The sequence below is a fragment of the Acomys russatus genome, chromosome 4 (assembly GCF_903995435.1).
Source record: "Acomys russatus chromosome 4, mAcoRus1.1, whole genome shotgun sequence".
NCBI lineage: Eukaryota > Metazoa > Chordata > Mammalia > Rodentia > Muridae > Acomys > Acomys russatus.
In genome coordinates this window covers 63,123,478-63,147,211 of record NC_067140.1, presented here as the reverse complement: position 1 = coordinate 63,147,211, position 23,734 = coordinate 63,123,478, and the positions used below count along the sequence as shown (strand labels likewise).

At 40.6% G+C, this 23,734-nt stretch overlaps 1 protein-coding gene across 2 annotated transcripts in view; it reads right to left on the bottom strand.

Moving 5' to 3' along the window:
- Positions 1–2,675: 2,675 nt before the first annotated feature.
- Ap4e1 (adaptor related protein complex 4 subunit epsilon 1) overlaps positions 2,676–23,734 on the bottom strand; it is a 67,017-nt gene continuing 45,958 nt past the window's right edge. For both annotated transcript variants that reach the window (XM_051144562.1, XM_051144563.1), the window contains 6 exons: positions 19,363–19,486; positions 11,374–11,632; positions 10,024–10,560; positions 8,087–8,277; positions 6,618–6,775; positions 2,676–3,806 (listed from right to left, as the gene is read on the bottom strand). In XM_051144562.1, coding sequence (XP_051000519.1) covers positions 3,646–3,806; positions 6,618–6,775; positions 8,087–8,277; positions 10,024–10,560; positions 11,374–11,632; positions 19,363–19,486 — 1,430 coding nt within the window. In that variant the 3' untranslated portion in view covers positions 2,676–3,645. The remainder of the gene's footprint in view (positions 3,807–6,617; positions 6,776–8,086; positions 8,278–10,023; positions 10,561–11,373; positions 11,633–19,362; positions 19,487–23,734) is intronic.

The following is a 23,734-nucleotide window of genomic DNA, read 5'->3' as shown; positions in this document are numbered from 1 at the left end:
TTCAGAGGTTAAGAGCACTGAATGCTCTTCCAGAGGTCCTGAGTTCAATTCCCAGCAACCACATGGTGGCTCACAACCATCTATGATGTGATCTGATGCCCTCTTCTGGCCTGCAGGTGTACACCCAGGCAGTGCACTGTACACATAATAATAAATAAATAAATCTTAAAAAAAAAAAAAAAGAGTTAAAAACTAATAAAATAGTGATGAAGAAACCTGATGTTGCCCTCTGGCCTCTGAAACATGAACATGTACATATAATGCACATGCAAAAACATATGTACAGCTGGACGTGGTGGTACACGCCTGTAATCCCAGCATTCAGGAGGCAGAGGCAGGTGGATCTCTGTGAGTTCGAAGCTAGCCTGGTCTACAAAGTCGGTCCACGACAGCCGGGGCTACACAAAGAAACCCTGTCTCAAAAACAAAACAAAACAAAACAAAAAACATGTACAAGTAACATTATAGAAACCAAGCAAGTTGTACTTATGTGTTAGAAACATATATGCATGTATATACCAATTAAATGATTTTCATCTACTTAAATTATACAGAACACATAAACCAAAAAAAGCATTGATGTTTTTATTATACACTCAATTGAAGTTTTTCAAATTACAGAGTTCAACACCAAAACAAAGTAAAAAAAAGAATCATATTAAGTTGCTAATCACTTGCATTGTTCTGTTCTAAAATCCTGACATAGGAAAACAGATTAAAGACACACGAATAGGCTCAGTGCCCTTCTAAAGGCTTACCATGCAACAAAACTGTGTTTATCCATAGAAAAGAAAAGAACCAGGAGCAAAATGAAAATAAAATACTGCACTTTTACACAATCAATTTGGAAGATTTTGGAAGAATGTTTACTATGCTCACCTGCAGCGCACACGCTGTGCTGGGCAAGCTTGGCACAGTAGCTCTCAGTAACTAACCGCTCAGCTCCTCCTCTGGGCTCTAACAGGACTAACACAGGACTCCACGTGCCCTCAGTAGCTCTCATGCTGACCCTTGCTGGGCATGATTCTTGGGAAGCACAGCCACTTCCTTCCAGCTTCTCTCGTGCCCTTCCTGTCTTCCTTTATTTGTCCCCAGCCTCACACCTGCTGTTATTTCATTCTCAGTGAGATCCCTGGCACAAAGCGCGCAGCCATCCTTCTCCCAGGTGTCGCCCTCATTGGCTGGATTATGACTATAAAGTGACTAGATCCCAAACTCTCCTTATCTTGTGACCATATCCCCTAAAATGCAAAAAGGGTCATGATGCCTGATTTAGAGCACAATTCAATGAGTTTAGATGTAATATATACTGGTCCAAAGCTTTAAAATATCTCCTCTTTTCTATTATTATTATTATTATTTTAAATCATAAACAATCTATTAAACATTTCAGTAGAAACCCTGTTACCCTCCATTTTATTCAGTGAGTTCAGAAAGAACAAAAGTGACACTATATTCCCTTTGGCAGATCTAAATTCATGCCATGTACACATGCACTATTAGACAGTGTTGTAGGCCAATCAGGTCCCATGAAAATTCCTGCTACTCTCATGAACACACCTTGTAACAAATCAGGAGGAAAAACAAAACAAAACAAAACAAATCAAAACCCCAAAACCCTGACAATCTCTCGGGACAGCCATCTCTGTGATTTCAGACACCTTACTCCCACTGCTCCACAGCTGACCCACCCTCAGCGACCACAGCAGCAGGTGGAGGATACACACAATAGGGAGCAGGAAGGCTGCTGAAGGCAACAATAAAAAGGGAGTTAATGAAGCTAGCTGCTTCAGATCCCTTGATCATGGAAGTGCTGACTCTGATAGTGCAACTGGTTTTCTACTCAAAGGGAAAAAATCCAAAATACAGGACAATCTAGTCACCTATTGCTCTTTTAGCAAGGTTTAACTGCATGTTTTTAAAAAAGAGAAGTTAACAAAATACTGCACTTAAAAATGAATAATCAAAAAATTATTTTAAAAAAATGCTATTGTTAAAAAAAAATACTATTGTTTTGTTCTAACTGTGGATGACAGACCTACTAGCTCTGTAGAATCCTTTTAGCTTTTTTTTTCTTTTTGGTTCTTCAAGGCAGGGTTTCTTTGTGTAGCTCTGGCTGTCCTGGAACTCGGTTTTAGACAAGGCTGGCCTAGAACTCAGAGATCTGTCTGCCTCTGCCTCCTAAGTGCTAGGATTAAAGGCCTGTGCCACCATCACCTGACCTCCTCTTAGAATCTTTATCCGCAAGTATGGATAAGATAACCTAAAACCAGAGTGTCTGACTTGGGTAAAAACCAGTCCTATGAACTAGAATAATTAACATAATGACTTAAAAGTTGTATTACCGGGAGTGGTGCACATGCCTTTAATGCCATCACTCAGGAGACAGAAGCAGGTAGATCTCTGAGTTTAGGACTAGTCTGGTCCATAGAATGAGTTCCAAGACAGCCAGAGCTACAGAGAAAAACCCTGCCTTCCCCCCCACCCCCTTTCTTTCTTCTTTCTTTCTTTCTTTCTTTCTTTTCTCTGTGTAGTCTTGCCTGTCCTGGGTTCACTTTGTAGACCAGGCTGGCCTCAAACTCACAGAGATCCACCTGCCTCTGCCTCCCTCCTGAGTGCTGGGATTACAGGCATGCACCCCGACGCCTGGCTCGAAAAACCCTGTCTTTAAAAAAAAAAAAAAGTTGTATTACCTGAATAATTTCAATGGTGAGGTACCAAAAAGGGTAAATATTTCCCACAGCACCATAAGTTTTTTTTTTATAAAATACTATTTTAGTTAATATACAATCTCAAGATTTTAGCCTATTATACATACTAGGCATAATCTCTTTTTGCTAACAGATGCCCTATAAGCATAAATATCACACGAAAATGATGTTTTACTGAAGTATCTGTAGGCTATATTTACATGGTCACTACTCTGCTACATCCACTGAATACTAGTAAATTTAAGGGCCAGGAAAAAAAATCAATTGGCCATTTATACTATGGTCACAAATTTTAATTGCCAAAAGAATATAATAGCAAACAGATATACTTTATGGCCAAATTATCTAAAATTAAGTATGACAAATAAAAAAAACACAAGATTGAATCTGCCCAATACCCAGCATGCTCACAGATCTTCTACAACAGTTAGTGTGTGCTAGGCCACCTTAGTTTAGCACTGGCCTGAGCAAAACATAACCGAGAGCACACTCTGCATTCCAAAGCTAAGTGTAATTTAGGTGTATGCCCATCTCGCATGGCTCATCTCTTGTGATGTCTCTGCATCAAAGCAGAGAACTGAGTCTTAGCTTTATTAGAAATCAGTTAATGTTAGAATAAACCTGCTATGAAACATTTATAACAAAATAAATATTTTCAGTTCCTCCACATTAAGTGACATATAAATCATTAGCATTTTATAACATTAGCTTCGGTCATTTTGGGGGCACCCAAACACACTGTACAATCCTGAGTAAAAAAATTAGTGACACAATTTCTTGGGGATCATTCTTATCAAGAATCAAGAAGAAAACACGTAAACCAAAACTTACAATGATTCCCATTTCTGTCAGAAGTACCATGCGTTCTTTTCACTTTGGTAAGTTTATAAGTGTAAACCATTTATGTGGAAAAGTGAAATTTAACAGAACTTTGCTAGGATGTCTCCATCACCTTTTGACACTGACATGATAAATAGTCTGAGAGAAGAGAGCAGGAGGACCGGAACCACAGGGCTACCGCGTCGGCGTGCACTCGGCAGTGCAGAACGCACGGGGTGGATGGAAGCAGCTTACAGGCCAACAGCCCTTCATTGCCTGCAAGAGAATAAAATGGGAAAATTATTTTTCAAAATGGACTTCACTAGACCTTCCTCCAAGGACATCTACAAAAGGCCATGAGCACATGAAAAGATGTTTGTTACCAATCCCCAGGGAAGTCCCAATCACACTTTAGAGATAGTACTTTGTATTTGTTTGGAGGACTATCTTATGTATTTTTTTAAAAATGGAAAAAGTGCTAGGTGATGATGGTGCACGTCCTTAATCCCAGCACTTAGGAGGCAGAGACAGGCTGATCTCTGAGTTTAAGGTCAGTCTGGTATGGAGACTGAGTCCCAGGACAGGCAGGTCTTCACGGAGAAACCCTGTCTCAAAAAATCAAAAACCAAACCAAACCAAATAAAATAAGACCAAACAGAAAGAGCATTGCTGAAGATGTGGACAAACATTAATTCTTGCTTACTAATATGACAAGATATATTTGCTATATAAATGATCTAATGATTTATCAAAAAAAAAAAAAATCAGCATGACTCAGCAATTCTACCCTGAGTACATAATCAGAACAACTGGGAGCGAGAACAACATCCCATATCCAACACTCACAGTCACAGCAGCGTGTTCGTGTCAGTGCCTCAAGGGCCTGGTAACGGGCTGACAATGTACTAGTGTAATAAAAAGATGGATAACAGCAATGCCATGCAGTAGTGCACTATAGTGCACACAGTGTAACATATGCTAAGAGCATCACTAGTCAGAAGTGATAAGGGTCACTTTATATCCACTAAAGGAACAGCCCATCAAGAGGACATCACAATTCTAAACGTGTATTCACCAAACACAAGTGCATTCCATTTCCCAAAATAACTACTACTAATTCTAAAAGATTTAACACAGATTAACCCAACATAGTAACTTCAATACTCCACTCTTACCAACAGTATGCTACTGACATATAAACAGATATACAGATAACACATCAATACAATAGAGTTGAGGACTCAGAAATAAGCCCATGCTCCTACAGTTCCTTGATTTTTGACAAAGAAGCCAAAACTACACATTGGAAAATATACAATATGTTTAAAAGGTGATGCTGGCCAAAATGGATAGCTATAAGTAAAAGAATAAAACTAGATGCTCACCACAAACCCTGCACAAAACTCAACTCTAAATACACAAAGGATTTCACACAAATTCTGATACCCTAAATCTGGTTGAGAGGAGAGTAGGAAATACACTTGAACATATAAGGACAGAAGAGGACTTTCTGAACAGGACCTCTGTAGCACAGACATTAAGAACAAAAACTGAACAATGGGACTGCATGACAGTAAAAAGCTCCTGCACAACAGAGAACACCATCATCACGTTGAAGAGGCGACCTATAGAATGAGTAAAACAAAACAAAATGAAATGGACCAAGAAAACAAATAAAACAATTAAAAATTGGAGCACAGAATTAAATGTAGTCATAAAGAGAAATACAGCGCTGGGCGTAGTGGTGCACACCTTTAATCCCAGCCCTTGGGAGGCAGAGGCGGGCAGACTGATGTGAGTTCAAGGCCAGCCTGGTCTACAAAGAGAGTCCAGGACAGCCAAGGCTGCACAGAGAAACCCTGTCTCAAAGAAGAAGAAGAAGAAAAAAAGAGAAATACAAATGGCTAGAAATATATATTTTTTATTTGTTTGTTTTTTGGTTTTTCAAGACAGGGTTTCTCTGTGTAGCCTTGGCTGTCCTGGACTCACTTTGTAGACCAGGCTGGCCTCGAACTCACAGCGATCCGCCTGCCTCTGCCTCCCGAGTGCTGGGATTAAAGGCGTGCCCCACCACGCCCGGCTAGAAATATGTATTTTTTAATGTTCAGTATCTTTAGTCATCAGAGAAATGCAAGTTAAAACTACTTTGAAATTTTTTTCTATACCAGTCAGAATGGCCAACGTCAACTAAAACTCAAGTAACAAGAAAAACACATATAGAAACCTAGTGCTTTATAAGCAAACTAAAAGATATGATTAATTTTATTAAAGATCTAGAACAGAGGTATCCTGCAAAGAAAAGAGGGTGCTGTTCCTAGACACCATAAGTTTCTAAACCGAATTGTCAGATATAACATAGTAGTACAGTGACTGCTGACCAGGAGGCTCCAGAGGCTCTGAAAACAGTTGACATCACTGCTTTTGATAACCCACTAGAACTAGACAATAAGACTGTATTACTGGAGACACCACACCCTTTAGATGTCTCTCATACTGATAAACATGAAACTGATCTGGAAGGTTCCTCCCAGGTGACTCGCAGTGTGCTGGGAGGTGCCCTGAAGGCTGCTGGGGGAGAAAAGGCATCAACAGTCTTACCCAATGCGGACACTGCATTCTACAACAGTCACCTGCCAGGCTACATGTGTCTTCTGATGCTACAGAGACTTTCTGATTGGTTTTTAGGCCTACTCCACACAAATGGAGAAATATTTAAAGTGTTAAAAAGAAAAAACAAAAGCAGGCTGGAGAGATGGCTCAGCGGTTAAGAGCACTGACTGCTCTTCTAGAGGACCAGGGTTCAATTCCCAGCGCCCACATGGCAGCTCACAACTGTCTGTAAATTCTAAGATCTGGCATCCTCACACAGACATACATGCAGGAGAAATACCAATGCATATAAAATTAAAAAAGAAAAGAAAAGCTAAATGATAGTTAATTATATACTGTGGATTTTTTAATCAAATATTCTTTAATACAGTCTGGAAAATACATTTATCTTAAAGATACTCGTGATAAGAAGCTCTAAGAAGTACACCACTTGGAAGGAAAACCCATATTCACAGAAGGCTGTCTTTTTCTACCCACCTACGACGTCAATCACATGAAGTCTCAGTTTCTGCTGCAGCCCGGTGAGGACAGAGGCCAGAGCAACTTGAGGCTCTGATATTTTTATACTTTGCTTCACATCGTTTGCAAAGGACAACCAGAGTTTGCCAAAATCTTCAGTTGAGATCTTTAGTGGTCTGAAAATAAATTTTAAAATGAATCTATGTTGACAGTAATATAATGATGCTGAACAAACACATTTCACGTGACTTATGAAATTAAGTACGTATTACACATACAATACAAACATATTATCCACTATAAATCTGGGTCCCGAGATTTATGCGTTTAAGCCAGGTTTTAGAATGCTGAGTGTTGTCTTCCAACCTGATAAAGTTCCTGACAGTGGAAGATTTAAACTGCACTTTTCCTTTTAATAATACATTCAATTTTGTCTTTGAAATTTCTGTCAAAGGGATGTATAAGAGAACGAATGTTAAAAACTTTAAATAAATTAGCCAAAGAATTAAGACTCTGTTAACAACACACACACACACACACACACACACACGCACGCACGCACACGCACACACACGCACACACACGCACACACACACACGCACACACACACGCACGCACACACACACGCACACGCACACACACGCACACGCACACACACACGCACACACACACGCACACACACACGCACACACACGCGCACACACGCGCACACACGCGCGCACACACACGCACACACACGCACACACACACGCACACACACGCACACACACGCACACACACACACACACACACGCGCACACACACACGATGGAATAGTTGTATGTTGATAATGCCAGGAACACCTAGGGTTATAGGCAACTTTCATAGTCTATTTATATATTTTTTAAAACATTTGAATTTCTGATAAGTACACATAGATGTATTGTTTAAAAAACAACATTTAAAAGATACAGAATTTAAAAATACAAAACTGTGTTGCATATATACTGTGTTTCTTCAAATTGTGAAGAAAGGGTAGGAAAGTGCTAAAACTTACACTGAAGTGAAGGCTGGCCTAGGGCTCACTTTGTAGCCTAGTACTGCTTGAACAGGTGACAATCCTCCTGCCTCAGCCTCCTGACTGCTGAGATTATAAGCATGAGCTACCATACCTGGCTTATAAGAATATAAATTTTAAAAATATGTATTCATGTGTATGTATGCATCTGTGTGTGTATGTACATGCATGTATATACATGTATATACATGGTCACAGGGGCCAGAGTGGTGCTGGATCCCTTAGAGCTGGGATTACAGAGAGCTGTGTGCCATCTGCTATGGGTGCTAGTCTGGAAGCTGTCTTAGCCACTGAGTCAACTCTCCAGCCCAAGATTGTCTAATATTTAATCTTACACTTCCTAATAGCTAGCATAGTGTCTCTAGCAAAAAAAAAAAAAAAAGGGGAGGGGCATACTGGATGAATAACAAACATATCAGAAAATATTTACCTAATAAAATCTAATAATGATAAGTTCATGGAAAATTCCAATTGAACAGAATGTGTATCCATCGTCTGATAATTTATAAAACCAGAGAGCGTCCCCTCCACAGAAGGGTATTCCATCTGGACACTATATTGAAAGGATTTGGTGCTTTCTGGTTCCATCACAGGCAAACAGCATCCAGGTTGCTCAATGATCTGTTAATGAAAGTAATAAAAACACTGAAGAAAGCATCAATAAACTGTTATATGAATAATAGCCTTCTACTTAAGTGATAAAGCACTAAAGTACATGAGTGTGGGAAATTAACAAACCACATTATGAAAACCTCTAACAAAAATTCACTAAAACAGATAAATAACACTGTATAGGTCAAAACTATCTTAACAGATTAGTATTATAGCTACAACCAGTGTATATATATTTTAAGGTTATTAAATTCTAATCTGGCCAGGCGGTGGTGGCACACGCCTTTAATCCCAGCACTTGGGAGGCAGGGGCAGGCGGATCGCTGTGAGTTCGAGTCCAGCCTGGTCTACAAAGCAGGTCCAGAACAGCCAAGGCTACACAGAGAATCCCTGTCTTGAAACAAACAAACAAACAAACAAACAAACAAACAAACTCTAATCTGGCACCAGAATTATTTTACTCATAGTGACAAACCCAGTGTCTGTGCGCTAGGCAAGCACTCGTCCAGAGCTCCTACCACCTGAATCTCATATTTTTGCTTGAGAGCCTAGCTTTTAGCGGCTGAGCCATCGCTCCACCCCTACCACCTGATTCTAAGCTAGGAAATTTAAAACAATCACAGATGCCTTCCATTCTCACTCTCAATCCCTACTCAACGCTGCTGGCTGAATTCAGGCAGGTGTTTTGTTGGTTTTAAAAGGTCTACAGTAAGCTGCTACCTGTCTGCCCTGGCCAGTCGCCCGTGCAGCATCTCATTCAACACACTGTAGTTCACAGAAGAAAGCGCCTAGTTAACGACACAGGCCTGTCAAATGTCACAGCTGTGCCAAGGACACTTATAGCACTGCAGACAAACCAACTTTCAGAAGTCGCCAGAGAACCCTTCCAGAGCTAAGGAAGAGAATCTCGCCTGAGTACTGCATACAGAATATGAAATCAGGGAGAGAAAGAAAACTGTGTATGTTTACCCAGAACATTTTTTTTTCTTAACGCTCTATTGGTTCTGTTAAATAATCTGAAACAGTCGCAGCGAGTAAGACACTGAGTGACTGAAGCACTTAGTGCATGAAGAGAGACCACAGAGGAGACCCTGAGAACACCAAGACAACAGGGCATGCATTGAATGCCACAAGTGTTCCACAGATATCAACTAGCTAACTCCTTACAGGACCGTGACATTAATGTTCTTGTTTTCAACAGCAGGAAACAAGCAGCTAAGGACTCTGACCATGTAACACAGTGAGAAGGGCACAGAAGCGAGAGTCAATGTATGTATTCACTTCACCATGTGTCCTCGGCTAGCATGGAACACACAGATCCTCCTGCCTCTTCTCCTGCATGCTGGGTTTAAAGCTGTGCACACCTACATTCTTTACTATGGCCTACAGAAACTCACTTTACAGTCTCATTTTCTTCAGGCTTTTCGAGACAGGAGTTTCTCTGTGTAACAGCTGTGGCTGTCCTGGACTCACTTTGTAGACCAGGCTGGCCTCGAACTCACAGAGATCCACCTGCCTCTGCCTCCCGAGTGCTGGGATTAAAGGCGTGTGCCACCACACCGAGCTCAACTGTCTCCTTAAATACAGTATTATTGGGCTTCCTCTGTTTCTTTAGAGTCAAGTATCCTGAGCCCTGTTTTTAGGGAAGAAAAGAAGATATGGAACCAATTCATAAGGCACTAAGATCCAAAGACAGAAACACTCACTAAGTGTTATTTACTTAAGGCAGAAATGATATGGTATACGTTGTCTTACCTTGAAATTTTCCACAGGAGAAATTTCTAACTGAACACCTGTCAACTCTGAATCAGTCCTACTCGTGACTGACCATATCGTCAATAAGCAATCATCCTTCCAGATTTTGTAAGAAGACACCAATACGGCTTCATCACTACAGATTTCCATGAGGCTTGAGTGCCCGCACTCAGGAGTTTCTTCCAACAAAGAAGCTAAACTGATTTCCTGGACAATTGAGGTTGCAGAGGATGAAGGGGGGTGAAAAACTTCCATGTTGTTATCAGCAAACAAAGAAGGTGCAGGCGAGCTGACACTTGAGGGTTTTTCAACTAAGGGCAGCTCTGAAAGAGACTCAGAACCCACAAGCTCTGAACCGAGTTCGGTGTCTCCTCTGTCCAACGTATTCAGATCAACATCATCGCCACCAGCCACATGTGACAAAGGGCTCAGGGTAGAGGAGGTGTGGTTAGAAGCACTGGTTGTCTTGTCATTTTGGGCAACCTTGAATTTTGATTTCCTCCTGAACTTGTGAGACACGACATCTGCTTTTCCCAACTGCAAAAACAAAATACAATAATACTAAAAATACTTTACTAGTCATGAGCTTTAAATATCTTCTACAATTTGAAATGAAAAATATATTAACACTAGGAGGATGTAAAACAAAATTTAGTAAAACTCAGATAAAAAAGTTAAAACCTTAAAATTCTGACAGCTATGTAAGGTCAAAACTCAGTTGTAATAATTCTAACAAATGTTTTTGGTTTCCAAATACTACATTACAGGATTGGCCAACCTAGCTATGTTTTTGTTTCCAGAGCTATATATAGAATCCCAAGTTACCCCTCACTACAAAGAAGACCTGAGTCTGTTTTAATAATCTAATAATTGTGATTTCATGGTTTATGCTAGTAAGCAGAGAAGAAAAGCTGGGCTGACTTAAAAAATAAAGTATCAGAAGCTGACCAGGAAATACATCGGGAAGAACTCCATAATTAGTGATGCTTGCCAAATTTGCCACCACTAATGTACCTGAAGAACAGGCTGTGAGGCTACATGCAGAGCCACAGACAGACCACTGTTATGGACAATATGCAATCCAGCCCTCAGAGGCCTCTCTCATGCGCGCTGGTTACTCTTGTTCACTTATGGGGGCCCTGGGCCTGTGCTAGCAGACAGGACTTCAGAGAATAACTTACTCAAGGGGGCTGGACTCGTCCCCTCGGCGGTATGAAAACCATGTCACTGGTAGCCCTAGAGCTGGAAGGTGAAGACTGCGAGAGCATTTCCCACCATGCACTGATGAGACCTAGCTCTTGGTACCAGCAGAGGGCAGAGATTCTTACAGGAATGTGATGGTTAACTTACCAAATTGATTGTATTTTCTGGTCCTAGCCCAACAAATAACGATGATGCCAACAGCTGCTTTTCTTTCTCCTCTGCAGACTGGGTAAGGCCTTGAGTTTGGTCCTTTCTGGCTGAGGCTTGCTCTATATTCTCCATTGCTGCACTTTCTGCAGGAACATGCAGGGCTTCCGTTTTCTCTCCAGTTCCACTTTCCTTCTTGGGGAGATAGCCCTCTTTACCCCATAATTTCTTTATACCTTCCAGCTTCAAGCTACTTGTCCTAAGGAGTTTAAGAAAGTAAGCCAATTTCAATAATTGCTGAATAGTTAGATCCTTGATATGTTTTTGTTTTTTATTTTTATCCAAGACAGGGTTTCTCTGTGTAGCCTTGACACTCAAACTCACAGAGATATGTCTGCCTCTGCCTCCCAGAGTGCTGGGATTAAAGGTGTGCACCAATGTGTCTGTCCAGTCTTGATGTATTTTTAAAAAACATATTATGCACTGGGCAGTGGTAGCACATACCTTTAACCCCAGCACTTGGGAGGCAGAGGCAAGTGGATCTCTGTGACTTCGAGGCCAGCCTGGTCTACAGAGTGAGTTCCAGGACAGCCAGAGCTGTTGCACAGAGAAACTCTGTCTTGAAAATCTAAACAAAAAAACCAGCCATATTATGCCTTTCAAAAAACAGCTTTCATGATGGGCAGTGGTAGGGTACATCTTTAATTCCAGAACTCTGATCTCTGAGTTCAAGGCCAGCATAATCTAAAGAGTTCCAGGACAGCCAGGGCCATACAGAGAAACCCTGTCTCTAAAAACAAGACCAAGAGCCAGGCGCATGCATGTAATCCCAGCACTCAAAGAGGCAGAGTCAAGTGGATCTCTCTGAATTCGAGGCCAGCCTGGTCTACAAAGCAAGCCCAGGACAGGCAAAGCTACATAGAGAAGGCCTGTCTTGAAAACCAGCTTTCATGTTAATTCCATAGGCCAGAAGGAAACCTTGATTTTTAAAATGTATGTTCATTAGACCTAACTTCCTCCTTCCTTCTAGCAAAACAACTTAGATCACCAGAACTCTAGGCTTGGTTAACAATCTCAGATCATGTAATTGTCATTTAATTACCCAAGTAAGTTACAAAGAAAAGAATGGCTATAGACCATCCCTCTCCTCTGCTTACTTTTCAAAGATACCTTGACCTTTAATTCTTAGTCACATAAAGAGATCAAACCTCGATTCATAAAATAGTAATATATAGACACAAAGTCATTTTAAAATCCATTGAGAGCAAAACATTCAAATTTGCACCAATACATAAATATATTTTTAAAGATTTATTTATTTATTATGTATACAGTGTTTTGCCTGCATGTACACCTGCACACCAGAAGACCTCATTATAGGTGTTTATGACCCACCAAGTAGTTGCTGGGAATTGAACTCAGGACCTTTAGAAGAACAGCCAGTGGTCTTAACCTCTGAGCCATCTCCCCAGCTCCCCATAAATATTTTTAATAGAAAATGTTTTATTAATGTTAGCACTAATTACATGTTTAATTTTTATAAAAGTGATATAAAGACTAGTCTGGAAAAGGCGGATAGAAACTCTTCTTTGTCTTTTTCTTTCTTTCTTTTATTTTCTTTTTTTCCCCGAGACAAGGTTTCTCTATGTAGCCTTGACTGTCTTGGACTTGCTTTGTAGACTAGGCTGGCCTTGAACTCACAGTGATCCACCTGCCTCTATCTATCTACCTGTCTGTCTATCTATCTATCTATCTATCTATCTATCTATCTATCTATCTATCCATCTGCCATATGTTTTATTTAAGTGTCACAGCCTGCCTATCTATCTATCTATCTATCTATCTATCTATCTGCCATATGTTTTATTTAAGTGCTATAGCCCATGTGTTGAAGCCAGAGGACAATTTGCAGGCGTCAGTTCTTTCCTTAAATCACGTGGGGCCTGGACACCCGTACTTTTACCCGTGAAGCCATCTCAATGGCCCAGAATGTTTTTCTCTAGTTATATCACCCCTTGGTCCCAAGTGCTTTAATGAAGGACCCTCCTTTCTGCTCCAACCAATCAGAAACCACTTAATCTAGATGTTCTAAACTTTTCTTCCTCCAATTTGCTTTGAAAAAACTTACTTTACTGATACAATTAAGTGTGATTCTACTTTGCAAGAAATAAATTCATAATTCGTATCTTAAAAAAGGCTAGGCTTTGTTTGGCATACAATTCCAAGTTACAGTCCATAATCGCAGCGATAGGTATTCGAGACAGCTGGTCAACCATGTCCACGGTCCAGAGAGAGACAGATGCCCCTCTACTGACTGCTCCCTTCTGCTTTCACCCAACTTTCTCTTGTCCAAGAAGTGGTGCTGCACACAATAGGCTGGGCCCTCCTATATTAACCAACAAGCAAGAAAATCCCCACAGATACACGCCCCCAGGCCGACTGAGCTAAAGAATTCCTTAATTGAAACTCTTCATAGGTTGTGGCGAATTGACATTTAAATATAGTCACTGCAGGTATCAAATGGTTTTTCTAAGCAGTGGTAAAGACAATCTCCAGCTCTCTAATAGCCTCTCAGAAGACACCTGGCTGTCCTTGCCACAGGCAGCTCTATGAGTGGCCATGAGAGCCTGGGAAGAGCCTGGGCGTCTCTAGGGTGCTCAGAAGCAGCGACTCTAGGGGATGCGTGAGCAACCAAAGTGGTTAGACTGCTACATGTCTACTTTAACCAAAACATTTCTTTCACCTACAAAAAAGTACTCAAATTCAGAATGCAATTTTAGTTTGGGTTGTTTTATTCTTTAAAGGCAAACAGGTACTGAGCTGCCCCACACAGACTCAGCTGCTGGAAGCCTCAGCCAGGCAGAGCTTATCTCAGAACCCACCAAAGATCGAGCTCTTCCCAGTGCAGCCCATTCAATGATGCTGAGCAGAAGGATAAAGCCTGGGCTGGGAGGTGGCTCAGTGCATAGTGCTTGTCATGTAAACATAAGGTCTGGATTTCAGGCCCCAGCACCCACACAAAAAACGAAGTAGGTGCTGTGACATCAGACTAGGGAAGGCAGACAGGAACCCTGGATAAAGAAGGCTAGGGAAACTGGCCAAGTGAGCTTCAGGTTCAGCAAGAGGCTCTGCCAAGTAAATAAAGACTAAGGCGATCAAGAAAGATGCTAAAAGTTAGGCTCAAGCCTTCACAATTCACCTGTCCACATGTGCACCACAGGCATGCACCCACACTCATGTGTGACAGATGTGCACACACACAGTGTAAAAGTTCTGGCCACCCATTTTAGGCCAGCTTAGAATAACTCTCAAGGTCATTGTAACAGCGCAGATGCTGTCATGGACATGACTTGATCTCCTCTTCCTCTGTCCAAACTTGTTTCTCCCCACTTCTTTCCACAGGTATGGCTGCAAAAGGCATTCCTAAGAATTCTGCACACTCTGTCACTGTAGGCTGTATTTCACAGGCAAGTGAGAGAGGGGCCACAGGAACCTACAGCTTATTCTCAATTATTTCATTTACTTACACACACCTATTATCCACATAGCGTTTGTTATGTCTCAGTCAAAAGCCTAAAAGTGGCAATGCACATAAGAACAGCGCATGCTCATTTCACACACATGGGGAAAGTCAATAAAAGTTGTTTTCTATTTAAGCCATCTTTGCCTGGATTTAGAATTAAGCCACAGTTTTCTATAATGTGCCTTTGTAGTATTGTAAATCAGACCATGAAGACACAAATGTTAATTCTAGGCAAGAAACTGTCAAAAGATTAAGGTTGTACTTTACCTCAGTTCTAGAATTTCCACCTGAGGTAGAGTAATGCTTAATAATGGGCTTCCAAGCGAATTCTAAATTGGGCTTGACTTTATTCTCAGCTAAGCAGGGACTGTAGAAGAGCAACAATATCACTTTGAGAGCTGATTCATTGTAAAAAAAAAAATTGCTATGGTCCACTTTCAGTATAATATTCACTTAGCACTAAGCTGCAGGTCGGCAGGACGAGCCAGAACTGTCCCCATCCCTCAAGCTGGCAGCTGTCCCCTGCTTGGCTCAGAAGTCTAGAGGTGGGAAGTTCCAGGCTATGTGACTGAGCCCATTATCAGAAAAAGGAGTCTCAAACTCCAAATTATTAATTATATTAGGCTTTATGCCCTAAACCAATGAGATGGGGGAATTTGAGGAAGGTAAATTCTAGCCTATGGGAAGACAGAAATTTCTCTCAGTTGAGACTTTTTTTTCTTTTGTCTTTGGTTTTTTTTGAGACAGGGTTTCTCTGTAGCCTTGGCTGTCCTGGACGTGCTTTGTACACTAGTCTGGCCTCCTACTCACAGAAATACACCTGCCTCTGCTTCTGTGGGTGCTGGGATTACAGGTGTGAACCATCACACCCTGCTGTGACTTTTTCTTTAAAGTAAAAAAAAAAAAATTTTTTTAAATTTATTTTATGTATTGTTACAGGATCTTTGATCCCATTGTGATCCCTGAGATTGAACTGTAAATCCCTGTTTCTTGTGGTTGAGCCCTAACACACCTTTATTATTTTATTTTATTTTTTATTTTTTCTAACACATCTTTAAGCCAAGAACTTTTTCTGTTTGTTGTAAACAGGCGATTAAGATATGGTTCAGCCAGCCTTACACACACCTTTAATTCAAGAGCTATCTGTACACAGGATTTAATAAGGTTAACCCTAGGCAAGAGGCAGAGCAAGAAACCAGCTGACAGGGATTAAAGAGTAGGAAGGACTTTGAGTTGAGGGGTGTTTAAGACAGTGGGTAGAAGTAGAAGGAGTTTTTGGTCTTTGGTGCGTTAGCTCTTCGGCTCATAGCTCTCTAGCTCCTCAGCTCCTTGGTCTTTGGCTTTTTGGGCTTTGAGCTAGCAAGCCTGTGCCCTTGGGTGTTTTGGCTTTTCCTCCTGGGCTGTCAGCTGAGCTAGTGAGCCTTTGGGGCCTTCTCTATTGGGACATAAGCTGAGTAGGAAGTTCAGTTGGTGCTTTCTTTGCCTCTCTGAGCTAGCAGGTTTTTCACCACAGCATCTGGCTCCTGAGTATTGGTAAATTAGAATGATCTGGGATTTTCTTTTCTTTCTTTCTTTTTTTTTTAGTTTTTTGAGAGAGTTTCTCTGTGTATCCCTAGCTGTCCTGGACTCTTGACAAGGCTGGCCTCAAACTCATAGGGATCCACCTGCCTCTGCCTCTCAAATGCTGGGATTAAAGGCACGTGCCACCATGCCCAGTGGGATTTTCAATTAAAACAATAATGTATATTGATGTTTTGTTTGCATGTACAACTGCACATCAGAAGAGGGCACTGGATCCCACAGATCCAGTGTTATGTGCTGCCATATGGGTGCTGGGAACTGATCAGGACCTCTGGAAGGGCAGCTGAGCCAGCTCTCCAGTCCCTCTCTATCAAGACTTTAAAAACCACTGTCCTGTACCAAATTAGTGCACCAGCCATCTCTGCCTTTTCCCCATGCTGGTGCCCTTTCTGCAGAATGGTATATTTAAAAGTGTTTCTCTTTCACTAGTCTCTCTAATTTGTTATTATCTTATTTTCAGCATTCACCTTGCCAGTTACCACACACATTCTGAATATGAAATAATGCGTGAACTGTGATCTTCTCTGAAAACTTCAATACATCCTTCATGTTCTGTTTCTAAATAAAAAAGCGCAAATAGTGGATATAAAACAGTATAGAATCTATAAGGTCCCCCTCGCATCCCCCTGAATGCTGTTCACTTTATAGTCTTTCTCCGTGGGCCTGAAGGTCTCTGTCTCTCTTTGTTACTTTGTTCTGTGTGAGACACTACACAATCATCACAAACCCACAAACCACACCTGGGATGCTCAAATTAAATGTCTAGGAAAGAAATTAAGACTGTTAGGCCAGAAAGGGAAATGGATAAAAAGTAGAATTAGAACTCCTGCCATTTTATACATCATATCATTCTTTTTTTTTTTAATGTACATTGGTGTTTTGCCTGCATACATGTCTGTGAGGGTGTCATATTCCCTGGAACTAGAGTTACAGAGAGTTGTGAGCTGCCATATGGGTGCTGAGATTTGAACCCAGGTCCTCTGGAAAAGCAGTCAGTGCTCTTGGCCTCTGAGCCATCTCTCCAGTCCCTATCATATCATTCTTTATTCATCATATCTATATTATTTCTGGGAAATATTTTATAACTACCTCATTGAAAAAGTAATAAATTATAAGTATGAAAATAAAGTGACCGACTTAATACAAGAATATAAAATTCAAATGTCCCTTATAGTTGTCATCCTTAAGTTCTTATTACATTTGTACTTAAAACATTTGAACGTTTAATATATATTACATATTTTATATATTTTTATATAAATTATATTAAAAATATATTTTTAAAAGTTGGGCAGTGGTGACACATACTTTTAATCCCAGTACTCAGGAGGCAAAGGCAGATGAAGCTCTGAGTTCAAGGCCAGCCTTGTCTACACAGTGAGTTCTAGGACTGCCAGGTCTACACAGGGCCTTCCCCTTTGTTCCTGCAACCTGATAGCTGGTGCTATGGAAGAGAACAGTTGTAAATTTGGCTCAACAAATTCTTATGCATGATGTGGCATTGGTGGGTTTTCGTTGTGGTTGGATTTTTGAGACAGAGTTTTGCTCTGGCTGTCCTGGAACGCATTCTATAAGATCAGGCTGGCTTTGAACTCACAGAAATCTGCCTGCTTCTGCTGGGATTAAAAGCATGTACCACCACTACCTGGCTAAAAATTAAAGTATATTTAACAGAATAATAATTGGCCCCAAATAAATATACAACCATGTCAGCAATTTTCAAAGTGGCCAAAGAATCCCTGAAAACATTTGGTGGAGGGCATGGCTGCCAGTGTGCAGGTGTGCTCTCATTTACATGCATGCAGAGGCCAGAGGACAAGGTCAAACATCCTCCTCTCTCTCAACTTTATTCCCTTATGACAAGACTGAATTGGAAGCTGTCATTTTGGTAGGCTGACTAATCAGCAAGGCCCCAGAATCTATCTGTCTTCACCACCCACTACTGGGGTTACAGGCATGCATATGGGTGCTGGGATTTGAACTCAGGTTCTTGTGCTTGCATAACAAGTGCTAAGTTCTCTCCCCAGAGCCTCTGAAAGTATTGAGCAAAGAATAGAGCTTCCTCAGACAATGCCAGTCTTTTTTTTTTCTTTTGTTTCTTTTTTTTAAGACAGGGTTTCTCTGTGTAAGAGCTCTGGCTTTTCTGGAACTCAATCTGTAGAGCAGGCTGGTCTCAAACTCAGAGATCCACCTGCCTCTGCCTCCTGAGTGCTGGGATTAAAGGTGTGCGCCACCACAGCAAGGCTTCAGCCAGTTATCTTATTTCATGCTGATCTTTGTATCTGTCACTCTTCGATTAGATGATTAGAAAAAATATTTGCAAAAGAATGATATAAATAATAAGGAATAATAAATACACTTAATACTTATCTGGTTAAAAGTTCCAATATGCTTCTTAAATTTTTATTATATGTGGCAAAACATGCACTATGTGCAAATCTGCATATTTTTTAAATTAATATGTATGTGTGTCTATGTATGTGTATGAACACATGCATGTGGGCGCCCACAGAGGCCAGAAGGAGCCATCTGATGTCCTGGAGCTGGAGTTACAGGCAGCTGTGAGCTGCTTATGTTGCTTTGGAAGGCAGAAAGCTCCCAAAGTTTAAGGACATATTCTATAGTATCAGAATCTTGAAACCAATCACTAGAAGCAAGTGAAACAAAATCTCACATAGAAAATAGCTCTTAGGAACCTTTCAATGATATTAAACACTTAGTCACAGATACGGCTCTTTTTTGCATTATTTGAAAATGAAGACTTCTTGGAAGTCACCTTATGATGAGCAAGGAATAACCCTGAGGACATAAGCAGAGGCAGAAAGCAGGCAGGATGCTGGAGGGAGTGGAGCTTGCCAAATTCCCAACTTTACAAGGAGACTTACTCTTTCAGCCCCGTTTCAGCACTATTTCCAGATATATCTGAGCCCAGAGAAATGCCAGCAGGAGACTGTCGTCCAGTGAAGCCAGATGAAGAAAATGATAGTCCATATGGTTCAAAATTGAGAACTATAATTTTAAAACAGTAACAGAAGTTCATATTTAAAACAAAGCATAAGAGTAAAATTTGTAAGAGTCCATTCACTGTTGAAATCATTAAAAGGCTGGAATCCAGTGAGAACTTTCTAGAATAGAGGCTTTATGTATAACCAACCAGACATGCACAGTAAGAGTGTAGCAGCCATACGAGTAAGGGGATAACAATTGACTTGTAATCTGAATAAATTAATTATATTAAAAAAACTGTAAATAAAAAAAAAAAAAAGTGAAGCAGCAACCACCACTGACTTAAGTCTGCATATACTAGGGCAATCAGAGACAAACTGTCCTTTGGTTTTAGCCTTTTATGTCCTCTAAAAAGCCAAAAAAAGAATTCAGTTAGAAATGGCAAATAAAAATAAGCCAGGCATACTGAGAACTTGCTGCTATCATTAGAAAATAAAAGAAGGTAATGAGCTAAAGTGAAGTGATAACTATGTTCTGCTTACCTCAGATGAATGGATGGCCTTCAAAGGGAATCTTCCTTATGTATACAAACAATGTTTACTAACTCACACACTAACTGTCTTGAATATGGATATTACCTAAATCAATCCCCTCAGAGCCATCGGATTCCTATTATTATTGTGGCGGAGCAGATGCCAAACATCCACCCTCCTTTCTTTAAGTAGCAGAATCCTCCAGCCTTAGGTAGGTACACGAACAGCCAGAGGACACATTTCCAGATTCTGTTGTCACATGACTTATGTGCTCTGGTCAATTAAATTATACACGCATTTTGAGTGCAACATCTGAGAGAAGTCTCTGCAGAGAAAATTCTCTTCTCCCATTTCCTTTCTCCTGTTGGTTATCATGCAAGTTGGTTGCTGAAGTGCAAGCAGCCACGTTGAATCATAAAGTGAAACAGCAAGCCGTATGTTTTGTGTATGGCCTCATTTTTTGAAACAATTAACTAAATCTGATTATAACCGTCAACTCTATCATTTTAGACATGGGCAATGAATGCATCAAGTGTCACACAGTGACTACCAGTAAACCAAAACAAGTAACAGACAGAGTGAGACAAGGATTTGTCATCCAAACAGATGTGTAAGATGGGGGTTGGGGAGATGGCTCAGGGGTTAAGAGCACTTGTTGCAGCTGGGAGTGGTGGCACCTTAAATCCCAGCCCTCTGAAGGCAGGAAGGTAGACATAAGCAGATCTCAGTGAGTTTGAGGCCAACCGGGTCTACAAAGAGAGTTCTGGGACAGCTAGGGCTACATCGAGAATCTGTGCCTCAAAAAAACAAAACAAGGGTCTGGAGAGATGGCTCAGTAGTTAAGAGCACTGCCTGCTCTTCCAAAGGACCTGGGTTCAATTCCAGCACCCACATGGCTGCTCACAACTGTCTGTAACTCCAAGATCTGACACCCTCACACTAATACACATTAATTAAAATCAAATAAAATATAACAAAACAAAACAAAACAAACAAAAACTAAAACCATTTATTGCTCTTGAAGAAAGTCTGGGTTCAATTCCCAGCACGGTGGCTCCCAGCTATCTGTGACTTCAGCTCAGGGAATCCAGTGCTCTCTTTTGGCTTCTGAAGGGACTAGGCATATATCGTTGTGTGTGTGTGTACGCACATGTGTGCGCACACACACCCACAAATAAATAAATAAATAAAACCGTAAAAAAAATTTTAAGAAGAAGAGGTAGGAGGATCTCTGAGTTTGAGGCTAGCCTGGTCGACAGAGTAAGCTTCAGAACAACCAAGGCTATGCAGAGAAACTCTGTCTCAAACAAACAAAACAAAACAAAAAATTAAGATGGCTATAGTACCAAAACCAAAACCCAAAAAACAAAAACCCGTGAGAGATTCAACTCAACTACCATCAAAATTTCAATGACATTCTTCACAAAACTAGAAGAAACAATCCAAAAAGTCATATAGAAACACAAAAGACCATGAATATACAAAGCAATCCGCTGACCTCAAATTTTACTATGAAGCCATAGTGACAATGGCAGCATGGTACTAAACAAAAGTCCATGTAGATCAGTGGAACTGAACAGAAAATCCCAGAGACAAACCCACACAGATATGGTCATGTAATTCCTGACAAAGGTGCTAAAAACATACACCGAAAAAAACTGAACAGCCTCGTCAACAAATGGTGCTGGCAAAACTGGATACCACCTGTAGATTCCTATAGAGAATACACTTAAAGATAAGAATTTTCTGAACAAGATCCAGTTGGCACAGGAAATAACCGAATAATTTACAAGGCATTACCTAAAATTAAGTTTCTTCATGGCAAACAAAACTATCAGCTTAGTGAATAGACATCCTACAAAATGGAAGAAAAGCTATGGAAGCTATACTTTAGAAGGGAGTCAATATCTAGACTATATAGAGCTGAAAAAAATAAACAGCAGCAGCAAAACACACTAGCCAAACAAAGAACCCTGCCAATCAATAAATGGGCTAATCAAATGAGCCCTAGATAGTTCTCAAAAGGAGAAAACACAAACGGCCAGGAAATATTTGTTTAAAGTGTCTAAACCTTGGCTGGCCATGGTGACCCACACCTTTAATCCCAGCACACAGGAAGCAGAGAGGTAAACTAAGCTCTGAGTTTGAGGCCAACCTGGTCTGTAGAGGGAATTCCATACAGGGCTACGTAGAAAGTTTATGTATCAAAAGTGTTCCATCAGAAATTCCTAGCCATCAGGGAAATGTAAATTAGAAATACTTTGAGACTCCATTTCATTCTAGTCGGAAAACAAACAAGGACAAAGGACAGTGAGACTGTGGTGAGAGAAGAGCCCTGATGCCCACAGGTGGGGCTATTAGCTAGTACACTGCTATGTACACCAATGTGAAAGTTTCCCAAAAAGTAAAAAATACAACTACCAGATGAGCTCCTGGGCATATGCTCAGAGGACTTTATAGTCTACTATAGAGACACTTGTACATCCACATTTATTGTTGTCCTAGTCACAGTACCAAGGAAACAGAATGAGCCTAGATGTCCATCAACAGACCAGGTGTTAATGAAAATGTAGTGCATATACATAATGGAATTTTACTTAGCTATAAAACAAATGAGCTGGGTGTGGTGGCCTACACCTTTAATCCCAGCACTTGGGAGGCAGAGGCAGGTGGATCACTATGAGTTTGAGGCCAGCCTGGTCTACAAAGTGACTCCAGCATAGCCAAGGCTACACAGAGAAACCCTGTCTCAACAAACAAAACAAAAACAAAAAACAACAACAAAAAAAAACCAACACTTTCCAAAAACCCAAATGAAATTAGGACATTTGCAGGAGAATGGATAGATCTGTAAAGTACATAATGTGACCCAGAGAGACAACCACTGCATGTTCTCTCATACACAGTCTCTAGTGTCATGCATACAAACATGTGGACCTGTGAGTCTGGGCTATACACCTAGACAGGGGACCATGAGAGGGAAAAGTGCCAAGAGGCCACAACAGAACACACAGAACCAGTAAGGAAACTACTGGAGGTAAAATGGAGAAAAAGACGTGTGTGTGGAGGAGGGTGGGGTGGGGATGGGGGCCTAGAGTGGGGAGGTGGTGATGGCAGAAGAATCAATAAACACAAATTTGTTTTAAAATGCAATAATAAAACCTAATACTTTGTGTACTGCTTTAATTGGAAATTACTTTAAATAAATTTAATTTTAAAATTTAATCAAAAGCTTTAAAAGAGCAAATACTTCTGTAAAAGACAATATGCTTAGCAACTTTTTTATCTCACTGAATTCGGAACAAAATGGCCTGGCACACAGCATAGAAAATGTACATTCGACAAAACCATTTGAACAATGAAAGAACAAACAAAAACCAATCTTTCTTCAGTTACGTTGATACTTGAAATCACAACCAACAGTACACACTGCTCTCCCTATTTCACAGGAGAATGTCCCAGGCGGCATGTAAATGACTCAGTGATCTCCTCTGCACCAAGGAGGTAAAAGACTCCCTTAGAGACTATGCTTCTGAAAGTATAAAGTTCTTGCCTTTGTGAGTTCCTTGTGATATAACTAAGTGGATGCTTAGTTAGAGAAACAGTCTAATACACAGTGAAATTGAGTCACTAGCCCACAGTGACTAGGGCTCCTTCTGGCACCTTTCTTTCTTTCTTTCTTTTTTTTAAAAAATTAATTAATTAATTAATTTTGTATGCAGTGCTCTGCCTGCATGTACATCTACAGGCCAGAAGAGGACACCAGATCCCATTATAG